The sequence below is a fragment of the Podarcis liolepis genome (genome assembly GCF_965112155.1).
Source record: "Podarcis liolepis genome assembly, chromosome: 3".
In the NCBI taxonomy this organism is placed as follows: domain Eukaryota; kingdom Metazoa; phylum Chordata; class Lepidosauria; order Squamata; family Lacertidae; genus Podarcis; species Podarcis liolepis.
Window position 1 is genome coordinate 43,061,807 of NC_139557.1, and position 12,034 is coordinate 43,073,840.

The window sequence follows — 12,034 nt, forward strand, 5'->3', positions numbered from 1 at the left end:
CACCTCACCAGTGGTGTTGCTCCAGGTTCTCAGACCAGAAGATGGTCAAACTAGGGTGTGTTGCCCGCAGAGCGACGAGATCTGCGGTTCCTGCCAATATGAGGGTGATGCCCTTCCTATCAGCCACATCATTTTCTCTGAGTTGTATCATGATGGCATCTGGTGGCCCAAGGAATTCTGTATTATATTCGCATTTCTTTTCTCCTTTTGATAAATAACTATCAAACTAAGTTCTATTCAGACTAGACCCATAGAAATGAATGGACCTAGGTTAGTCATGCCCATTAATTTTCATGGGTCTTCTCTGAGTATGACTAACATTTGATACAACACAATATGATTTACATTGCTGAACACACTCACATAAATTGACATGTTCATGGAAGATAAAAACAAAGTTAAACACTCCCCTTAGTGTTTATGTTAGTCAGTTAGCTGAAAAAAATCCAAATCGGGGTCAAAGAATATCACCTAAGGAAATTATGGGGATAATTATCTTTCCAAAAAACACTGACCCAGCTTCACTTTTACTGGGTTACTTAGCCACCTCTAACAGATGTAAGTGTAAGGAAAAGGAGACATCACTGAGACCTAAGAACATATAGATTGAGACATATATATGTCGTTTCAACCAATAATGTACAGAAAAAGTGGAATACTTCAAATATGCATTTGTAGAATAAGGAAAAATCTGCATCACCTTTACAATTAATCCTTTGGAATCAACCATCCATATCTTTTTGATGGCTTCCTTTTTTGGTGTCCCTCCCTTTTCCATGGCCATAAGAATCAGATTGGCGATCCCCAGAGCTGCCTTAACAAGAAAAAGGAGAGAGAAAATAATTAGGTCATGAAATTCAAGTTTTATAGCTTATCTTTACTCTTTTAGAACCTATTAGCCACAGTAACAATGATAACTGTAGAAACAGCCTACCTTAAAAAACTCCTGTACCTCTGGTGGTCCACAGACCACAGTTTGGTACCCCAATATAGGAGATATATATGAGGAAGAGTGAGAAGCAAACATGATGCTTGAATAATCCATATCTGTTTAATTTTGAAACAACTGCTTACTGTTTTTCTGATTCTGTATCCAATGAAAATGGCATCTCTTGCAGACATGCTAGAAAGTTATCATGTAAGTTATCACAGAAAGCTGGACTAGGCAAGAAGCATGTTTTTTCAAACAGATGTCCTAGAATAACTGTGACATGGCACCCAATGGACCTCCTCCCGCCAGGTTCTAAAAAGGTTATGTGACATACACGTAGCAGGCTCCAAAAATCCCAAAGGATGAATACAACATTAAAGACCACAAGTAGACATAAACAATATCTGACGACTCTGTTGAGTCATAAAAGCTCCCAGGCTACTCAATAAGACTGACATCTATCTATCTACATATAACGGTAAGGCTCAAAGGACAATAGCCATTTAGTTTCCATCTTGCATACAGTTCTTGATCATCATAACAACAGCAGCAATAACAACAACAAATCTCAGGTAGGGAAAAGGAAAAGCAGGACTGAGAACTTCAGACAATATAGATATGCTTTTCAGTGCTCTAAACCTATATGAAGGTAACACTAGATTACTAATTGCTTTATGCCATGAAAAGATTTTTTTTGTGTGGTGGTAGTCATTATTGTTTTTTACTAATTGACCTTGCATCTTGTTAATAAATTGATTCTTTTGGGTGATAGCCTTCAAATATTATGATGGGAAGGACTGAAGGTACCTGCAAGGGGATGTATTGCATGTGAATGTGAAGAAGAAAACTTAATAGACACAATCTATAAATTTTAAACTGAAGTTATTTTCATACCAAAAAATGATGATGATGGGGGGGGGGTGGAGCAAGGGGGTTGAATGGGCAGCAAGGGCCAAATGCTTATATCAGGAGTTACTGTATTTTTCGCTCTATAAGATGCACCAGACCACAAGACGCACCTAGTTTTTGGAGGAGGAAAACAAGAAAAAAAATACTATGAATCTCAGAAGCCAGAACAGCAAGAGGGATTGCTGCGCAGTGAAAGCAGCAATCCCTCTTGCTGTTCTGGCTTCTGGGATAGGTGCGCTGCCTGCATTCACTCCATAAGGCGCACACACATTTCCCCTTACTTTTTAGGAGGGAAAAAGTGAGTCTTATAGAGCAAAAAATACGGTAATCTTTAACAAGGAAATGTTTCAATGGATCCTTTGGGTTCTATATACTAACTGGCCAGCTTATTTGTTTATTGTTATGCATCTGTTGTGCCTTTCTTTCATCCTAGAAGGTGGTGTACATAGGGTTCCAACCCAGGCAAACCCCCATCCAGACACTCAGACCTGTTTAGCTTCAGGAATATAACTTTATTAGGTGCTTTTAGCCTTAGTCAATAGTAAAGCTATATGTAAAGGTAAAAGACCACTGGACGATTAAGTCCAGTCTAATTTGACTTTGGGGTGTGCCGCATATCTCACATTCAGGCTGAGGGAGCTGACATTTATCCACAGACAGCTTTCCGTGTCATGTGGCCAACCTGACTGAACCGCCTTTGGTGCAATGGGACACTGTGACGGAAGCCAGAGCACATGGAAACACCATTTACCTTCCTGCAGCAGTAGTACCTATTTATCTGCTCATGCTACCATGCTTTCAAACAGAAAGGCTGGCAGGAGCTGGGACAGACCAACGGGAGCTCACCCTGTCATGAAGACTCAAACTGTCGACCTTACGATCAGCAAGTCTGAGAGGCTCAATTGTTTAGACCATAGTACCACCTGCTATACGTACCTTCACTTTTAAAAATAAGTTAAATAACAGGAAAGATAGTAATTGGATAAATGGTGTATTACCTCGCCTGCTCCCTGGAACAGTATTGTGTGATCTGACAGTTTGCTGCCAGTAATCCGTAGAGCAGCAAGAAGTCCTGCAACAGCCACTGATGCTGTTCCTGAAAAATAAAATGGAACTTACTTCATCAAATTTAAAATTAACTTGTGTCATTGCTAATGATTACCAACAAGTACCCACCCCTTTGTGATTTTTAAAAATATAATCCTGTCCTTAATGGCTATGTTAACCTCTGCTACTAAATTGCAACACATTGATTGATTTATTTTTAAGCACAGGATGAGTACCAAACACAGCAAGGTTAAATTAACGTTTGTTTAATTATACTACTACAATGTAATAACAATCTGAAATTATGTATTCGACTTCCTTTTAAAAGACTTATTTTAATAGATTTCAATAGCACACCTGTTGAAATGAGAAGAGGTGTCCTCAGGGCACAAAACATGTAGAAGTCGTCTTACAAAGGCTACAAAATTATTGTAATAGCATTAAAATGTTGATTTGAGCTTATGGTGTAGGGTAATATTACATAATGGAATAGAAAGAATGCTAGAGGGCACATACACTGGAAAGATATCTGGAAAGTTGATGTATACAAGAAATAGTTTCAATATGGTCCAACTCATAAAATAACAATAATCCCATTGTGAAACAATATCTTACTGTAAAAACAATGGAGAAAACACACTGTTTTGATAAGAATTAAAGGATGAAGTAACTTGTAACTGAATCCAAATGTATTTAAAGTAATCTCTCTCTCTCTCTTTTACACACACACACACACACACACACACACACAAACGTTTGGTATTTTACTGTATTTATTGGAGAATTATATATTTTACATATTATGATAATTGAATTACTAGTTACATATTATTCCCACAAGGCTGATGTCCACATCAAAATAACACATTAAATAAAATATTACTAAATATGTCCTTAAATAAGGTTATGCAAACTGCATAACATGTAAGAAAGTGTTCTATAAACCACGTCATGAAGAAATTTGACTTCTAGTCAAAAGCCTTATTTTGTTTTAAAAGGAGGAGGGAAAGGGACAACAAGGCAATCATAAGATACATCAAAAGGCAAAATTTCTGTTAACATACATTTCAAATGCTTAGTAGGGAAAATCTGCTTCTCTAGACCATTGTGATCTTCAGCACAGAATTCCCTCACTTCCATGTGTCACACCTGGGCAGTGAATATTCCCAGTTGTTTTCAGTATAAATAACGTAGACCAGATTAAAGTTATACATGCCACAAACTGGCAATGACATGCTGTAAAAATTAAGAATGCTAAAGCCTTACTAAGCAGTCTCCGGAGGATTATTTAAAAAAGAATAATACACGAACCATTAAATTTCTACTAAGTTACTTTGGGGTTCAAACATCTTGCTCCTCTCAAGCTCACACTTTTGACATAGAGCTATTGTGTTTCTTCTGCACACAAATAACATCCCCCCACCCCACTTAAAATTTAAGTAGCACAGCAACTGCAACTGTCAGTGGAGTATAAATGTGCAAATGTCTCATGGACCTAATGGCTATCACCTACAATATTACCAGTAGCAAGTGCTTTAACACCCCCTTTATGAAGACTACTTTTAAGGTATTGAATACTTCCACACCCCTATCACCAGTGTGAGTGTGCACAAAGTACAGGACAGGAAACAATTCTAACCAAACACACACATTTTAACATCTCCCCTCTACTCCCAAGAATGTTCCATATGTTTTTGATGGTAGGCTATGTGCTTCCTCATTGTCCTTTTTTTAAAAAAGGAAGCATGTAGATTGAATGTTGCAACAGTAGCAGATGTTTAAAGTGGGTCTTCCATCTCCTCACCATAGCAGTTTTGCATTTACCTTGGTGAATTTCAGCTGCTTCTGGCTAAAGGATGGGAGTGGCTCTGTGATAAAATCTCATGCTCAGTGGAAACAACCTGGATTCTTGTTAAGCCTCATGGGGCAGTAGACTCCCTTCTAAGAATACAAGTGTCACAGTGTCCTTAGCAAACCTTATTTTAGGTTTTATTAAAAAGCTATAAATGTCTGACATGGCAGATCACTTTGCCCTTTAATTTGTCATATACTTCATCTGGCCACTGCTTTCATAAAAGCACAGACATAAACTGCTTTCATGTTAATTTAATTCAACAGATACAGCACAATGAAGAAAACTCTGCAAAGAGCTTTCTCTCAACTCTTGTTTTCCCTTGCAAGCATGGACCTGGAACCTCACAGAGGGAAAATCTGCAATTTCCCTGCTCTCAGTTGCCTCCTCCCTTCTCCACCTGGTAAAAAGAAAAAGAACAGAAAACTGTTCCTTTCAGCATACCTGGATACAGGAATGCAACACTTATTTGGTGCCATGTTTGAGCTACATTTTATTCTTGAGGTTGAATCCCAAGTTCAACAAAGCTAGAATCCTTAAATTGATTACTCTGAATGCCCCTTCTTCCCTCTCGAAAGTAGCAGATGATATAATTCATTTACATTCATTTAACTCTCTGTCACAATGTATTATTGCTATCTCTTCTGACCCCTCTTTCTATTACTATTCTTTAGTCCTTGTTATTGTACAATAATATTAAATTAGATAAAAATGTTTAAAATTAAGTAGCTAATATAGAAGCAGCCCGTTCGCATCCTAAAGTAAACATAAGATGCGTCTATGCGTCTGCACGTCTGCGCATGTTGCATTTTGCCGCTTCTGCGCATGCGCGTGACGTCATTTTGAGTGTCTGCGCATGCGCGAGCGGTGAAACCTGGAAGTAACACACTCTGTTACTTCCGGGTTGCCACAGAGCACAACCCGAAAATACTTAACTTGAAGCTACTTCAACCCGAGGTATGACTGTAATAGTTTCCAATGCCCCTGAGAGAAGAATGTCAGTTTCTTAGGAGACATGCATCCAACTAGCTACAATAACAGAGCCATTGTAACCCCTGATCCATGCCACAGGGTGGGGTTAGGATGAGGTCGACATGTTGCTCCACCAGACTCTGCTGGCCAGGGCTCCACCTCTACAGGACATCCCCCAAAACATCCACCAAAAGTGTAGCAGAGCACACACTACTACCAGTGGTGTTCCCGATGGCAGTAACTGTCACAAGGCTGCAAAACAGGAGCAGTGTGGAGCAGAGCTGTTGATGCATCCAAAGTGAGCACCTTTTCCAGTAGCCTGGAGCAAACACAGGCAAAATCTGCCCTCCCCTTCTACCCTAGAAAGCAAGAATAGCAGGGCTTCAGACATGGCAGTGGATTCACTGCTTGATTCCACTCCTTTAGTCTCCTCTGGAACCTTGGATTGTTCTGTCTGTCACTACTCAGTATATTGGACAATGAATGCTGTTGGCCATTGCATAGTCTTGAAATCTGCACACTTTGAAAGACAGATGTAAGAAACACTGAAAATAAGTTATGAGACAAGAGCCTGGGAAATAAAAACAACTGAGCAGGCAAGCCAAAGAATTCAACATTTGCGGTAAACATTTTACTAGCACACAAAAATCCATATGACTACTATTAATAGCAAACAGTTTATATAAAACAACCTAATTGTATCTTCAGGTTCATTCCTAAAAGATGAATATTGTAATTCTCAAACAAGCAAAACTTGCATCAACAGTAAGCACTATGAGAGTTGGCGAGAAACAAAAAACATTGTTCATCTTGGCTATCAACCTTTTTCTGCTTGAAAATGAAATTAACACAGCACACAGCCAATAATTATTGCAGCCAGTAGCAGGAGAGATTAATAGTGCAATCCTATGCATAAGCTCTTTTGGCAGAGGGATCATAGGAATTTAATGGAAGCCTAGCTACATGATAGAATGCAAGATATGACACCACCATATTATGTTGGTGGAGCTCTTCCGCTGTCAAAATTGTTCCTCCTGCTGTTCTCTTTTGTCTCTGACATGGCGTTGTGAGTTATGTGTGTGGGTTTTGTTTTTGGTTTTTTGACCAAGCATGCAAAAAACGAGTGCCAGCATGTTGCCTCTTCCCCCAGCAGGTCTCAGTTTCCCATCTCATGCTTCCCAAATTTGTACCTTGTGCAATGAGTCACTAGAGAATGCTGCTATCAGTGTGTGTTTGTGGTGCCCCTTGTTGCATATCCTGACCATTCCCTTTGGCTGCTTGGCTTCCCCTTCCTTGGTAGGTCTTTAACCCTTGTTATTAAAGGGTTATGTGAGCTCTCTACAGATGCAGCTACCTGAGTGCTGTGTTGCGTGGGCTCCATTTCTTTCCTTTCATGTGTTGTGCTGCCATACAGTAATTGTGAGGAGCACAAGGAGATTCCAAACCCTGCCTGTAGTACAACCAGGGCTGATGGATTGCATTGTTGTGACATTGCTATATATGTGGTGATGTCGGGTGGTATACTGGAGGGTGGGGAATCCCTGTCATTCACTGGCTCTCTCTATCAGTAAGTGGCATGCAAGCATCATCACAAGCACCAGGGCTTTTTTTTACAGGGGGAACTCGGTTCAATCACCTCTCAGGTGGGCATCCTTGCCATTCTAAGAGAACAAGGGAGGTGTTCATGGTGAGTTCTGGCACCCTCTTTTTCTAGAAAAACAGCACAATACCTGATTAGTGGATTTTGATTGTTTTCCCAAGGATGCACCATTTTGGGATATTGATTTATCCCACCTTTCCTCTCTGGGGAACTATGTGGTGTGTTAATTTACATATCAACCCCAGGAGGCAGATCAGGCTGAAAGATGGAGACTGGTCGCCCATGTCCCTTAGTGAGCTTCATGAATGAGTGGGAATCTGAACCTGGGGTACCCCAGTCCCAAACCAGCACCCTAACCACTATGCCACACAGCTTTCCCCTTCCCTCCTAAGCTGAGCCTGTATATAGTGGCTTTTCCACTAGCACAGGTGTGGGCATCCTTGCCTAATTGATGTATAGAATTGCTCTGTAATAATAGTATAGATATTTTACTTAAAAAATAATGAGAGGAAAACTATTTATACCACCTTGAGCTCATATGAGGAAAGGTGGAATTTAAATAAAATAAACAAACAAACTAGCCTAACTGGTTCAGCTAGTGGAAGCCTGCACAAGGACTTAGCTAGCATAATTGGGCTTTCCCCACTCCCCTCATGTGTTCCCTGCACCTTCAGAAATTGGTTCTGGTGGGAGAACCAGAACAGCACATGGGGGAAGGAGAGGCAAGATTGTCCCATCGAGGAAGCAGAAATGCCTGCACTGAGGGAATCTTTGTAACTGCATGATATTGAATTCCTTCCAAACAAACCTTTCAAACTTAATCAGTTCTTTTTGCCAGGACCAGACACTGCCATTCACCACTTAATAAATACCAGGAGAAGCAGACTGGAAACATCAGATATCCCCAGACAATCTGGTTCTGTTGCCTTGTTCACTTATTACCAGGCATACACTAGCTGCAGCAAATCTCTATACTCCAGCCCCTCCAGCATACACAAATATGGAAATGAAGATAAGCATATTTGAGGCAGAGGTGAGAGAAAGCTGCCACCACCAACAACATGCAAATATATATGCACAGTTGTTTCTGCTAGCAATAGCATTCAAGTCCATTTGCATATAGGATTAGACAAGTAGCTTTTCCCATGGTACTTCTCTATGTTCAAAGTTGCTGAGCAATACTTATTTGCACAACCTTCTTGCAAAAAAGGTATGCTGTGAGGCAACAATTTGCTCAAGCTTTAGTCCTTGGGAACAAATTCAAATCTGGGTCTTTAGCAAATCATTCCAGTTCCTTTCACACATTTGCAGTCACGTGGGAGCCACCTTCCTGTTGTGAGAGTTCTCATGCCACTAAGGAAGTTGTGTAGATATTGCAACCTTGTGGGCAGAAACAATCAATGCATCTCCCCCAAACCTCTTGAAAGACCCATATGATTGGCCCTCCACATGGGGTTGCAGTATTTATTGCATTCTACACAGTAGAATGGGAAATGTAGTGTATATGGGTATTTTTAGGATTATAGCCAACTAAATCACTGCCTGTACAAAAATTAAGTGCAACAGGATTCCCCCTCTGTCTCCTCTACACACGCCCTACACACTTCAGATCTGCTCCAGTGGGTTGAAGGAACCCTCAGAGCAGCTTTGGTGTCCATACAGGGAGAGGAAAAGGAGGGGAAGTTCTGTTGCACTTGCACAAGTTGAATATAATCCACAGTTGTAGTTGTTGTTGAATACAACCCATATTTTCCCAAACAATCATAATTATTCTCTCCTCATGACTGAGCTGTAAGAATAGGCATGACTCCTCAGTATCCATTTATACTTTGCAACACATTTAAAGTATCTTGATTTACAGACACTGTCCTGTCCACTGTCTGCAAAAGAAAGTTATCAAAGATGTCTTAGTGTGCACATCTGTCACACATCATTAAATTGATGCTACTTTTATTGCCAGAGTTTGGGGCATTGCAATTTCCTCAAGTGCTCATTAACCTATGAGCAACCTTCGTGTCCTCTATTCCTGTGTCATCACTCAGGATCTGTAGAAGAATTTCTTCTACATCTGAAAAAATGAGCTGGGTAGGTCATTTTATTTCAGCCTCTTTCACATCTTAACTAAAACTGGAGAAATTCCAAACACACAAAATTAACACAAGTTTGGCTTTAAAATGTTGAAGCAGAGAAGGAATATGTGACTAACAATCTAATCCTTAATCTTGCTGTACCAGCACATATATTCTTAGAATAAAAACCAAAAAAATCCCACAATATTACTTGGACACAATATTTCAATGACACTGCAAGCAGTTATACCATCCCTCAACCAAACTAATGATGGCCTCTGACCTTAAATGGTCATTCTATGAATCTCCTAAAGCACAACTGAATAACCTAACTGGATATATATTTCATTTACATACAAAATTATTAAAGTTGACAGTTTGTCTTTTTAACTAGAACAATAGATATATTTTATTACCTTGAATGTCATCGTTGAAAGTGCAGTATAGGTTGCGATATTTATTCAGAAGACGGAATGCATTTGTATTAGCAAAATCCTCAAACTGAATGAGGCAGTTTCTGCCATACCTAAGGGTACAAAATATCATAAACTTAAAACAGAAATAACAAACTTAAGTTGTAATATGCTGGTCACCTGCCTTATGTTATAGTTGAGAAATGTGTTGTGGACTGCCTTCCTAGTGAGCTCTGTTTCCCTTATTATTAATTTTCAAGAAGTGCTTTAAAACATTCCTGCTCATTTCAATTAACTTCTTGCACCTTTTCCTAGAAAGAATATGGTATATGGACCTGTGATACATAGGATGAAAACTGAAAGATTATTGGCTGAGGTCACCTACTGCAGCTAGATCTATTTGAAAATCACCAAACAAACTCTGTTACTGCTTTCAGATTGGATTAAAAGCAAAATTGGTTATTCTTATTAATCCTCTACATAGATCTGTTAATCATATGCATGGATTTTATTTCTGTGGAGGAACAACCTATGCTATTATAGTTATACAGATGAGGAAACAAAGCTGGAACCTATGATATACAATCACTTGAAATAGCACCTATGTACATACGTACATTAACACGTACACAGTCCCATTATGCCTGCATCATCACGACATATACTAGCAATCCTTCTCACTCAAAACGCCCCACACATTATACTATTACTTTTATATGGGGGAGAAATGGTACATTCACCGGTTATACACATATTTTATTCCAGTATAATCATCCACAACCTCCTATATTAAATAACACTGTAAAGATGGTTTAGGGAACAGTACAATCTAATTAGCCCCACATCCCGGCAGGTCTTACAGCAGTTAATAAATCTTGCACAGTGTCAATACACAGTAGACTGAGTTCTAAGGCTACAATCTACTAATGCCATGGGTACGGTACTTTCCCTATGGAGCTAACAACCAAGACAACATTTAACCTTTAGCAATCTGTTTTTGCTTCAGAGGAAATGCATGCATAACCAAAAAGTTAGAGCTTTCAATTAATATCTAAAGCAGGCCTCAAATTAGCTTCTGAATTGAGGTTTTTCACAAAATATTTGTATGGCTCTTCAGCTGTCATGCCATTTCAGCACTTCTCAACAAAATATCCTCATCTGGTTTTGTTTGTTTCCATTTTGTGATGCTTTTCAACACTCATCATTAAATAACATGGTACCACCAGATAACAAAGATAGTATAGAGCCCAAATTAGCAGGCCTGCACTTACTTATGCTATAATGAAGAGATAGAAAGGCATCTTATAATAAATAGATTGAAATAACATAGACGTCACTGTGCCTTTTAAAAATTTGCAGCACAATGGCTTCTTGGAAGGGTCAAACCAAAAAAGTTAAACTCTTCCAAGAATATTAGAGGCACTCTATAATTTTACTATTATTTGAGTATGCTAGGGGAGAAATAAATGTCACATAATCTTCTAAAAATGCTAGTAACGTTATAAGATCTGTATTACATAACTGTGAATTATTCCTTGAAATAAAAATGTGGGTGTTATTAAAGCATTAGCAGCCTCATACCCAGCACTGCTTGAGAACTCTAAGAAACCAAAAAATCTGTGCAGTGGTTAAAATCAGTGCTGTCTGACATCTTTATTGAAATGGTGTCCCACTGTATATCTGAAGACAGACAAAATCCTGCTCCTTCCTCTCAGGAACCAACATTTGGTTACAATATCTTAACAGGTGCCCAAATACAGAGAGAACAGACAGACAACTTTCTAAAATATATAGTAGACTGAAGGCATAAAGAATCAAACAGTTTCCACTTTTCTCATACTTTTTGGATCACAGCTCAATATTATGTACATTTATTCTGGAATAAGCCCCACTACATTCAATTTATATAGAACTGTCAACTCAGAGTACTTTCCTGGTACAGTGGTACCTCGCAAGATGAATGCCTCGCAAGACGAAAAACTCGCTAGACGAAAGAGTTTTCCGTTTTTTGAGTCGTTCCGCAAGACGAATTTCCCTATGGGCTTGCTTCGCAAGACGAAACGTCTTGCGAGTTCTTGCGAGTTTGTTTCCTTTTTCTTAAAGCCGCTAAGCCGTTAATAGCCGCTAAGCCGCTAATAGCCGTGCTTTGCAAGACGAAAAAACCACAAGACGAAGAGACTTGCAGAACGGATTAATTTCATCTTGCGAGGCACCACTGTACGCAGATTTCCCATATGTTTT

At 39.2% G+C, this 12,034-nt stretch overlaps 2 protein-coding genes across 9 annotated transcripts in view; one reads left to right on the forward strand and one right to left on the reverse strand.

The window, feature by feature from the left end:
- The window catches only part of ME1 (malic enzyme 1), a 117,621-nt gene that overhangs the window by 19,225 nt on the left and 86,362 nt on the right, over positions 1 to 12,034 (reverse strand). For all 3 annotated transcript variants that reach the window (XM_083497471.1, XM_083497470.1, XM_083497469.1), the window contains 3 exons: positions 9,797 to 9,906; positions 2,839 to 2,936; positions 701 to 814 (listed from right to left, as the gene is read on the reverse strand). In XM_083497471.1, coding sequence (XP_083353597.1) covers positions 701 to 814; positions 2,839 to 2,936; positions 9,797 to 9,906 — 322 coding nt within the window. The remainder of the gene's footprint in view (positions 1 to 700; positions 815 to 2,838; positions 2,937 to 9,796; positions 9,907 to 12,034) is intronic.
- PRSS35 (serine protease 35) overlaps positions 1 to 12,034 on the forward strand; it is a 152,417-nt gene that overhangs the window by 14,016 nt on the left and 126,367 nt on the right. The window contains exon 1 of one of the 6 annotated variants that reach the window (XR_014524672.1): positions 5,105 to 7,398. The exons of 3 other annotated variants lie outside the window; for them this stretch is intronic. The gene's annotated coding sequence lies outside the window, so the exon portion shown is untranslated. Of the gene's footprint in view, positions 1 to 5,104; positions 7,399 to 12,034 lie in introns of those variants that run through there. 2 more of the 6 variants (XM_083497472.1, XM_083497476.1) reach the window with 2 other exon arrangements.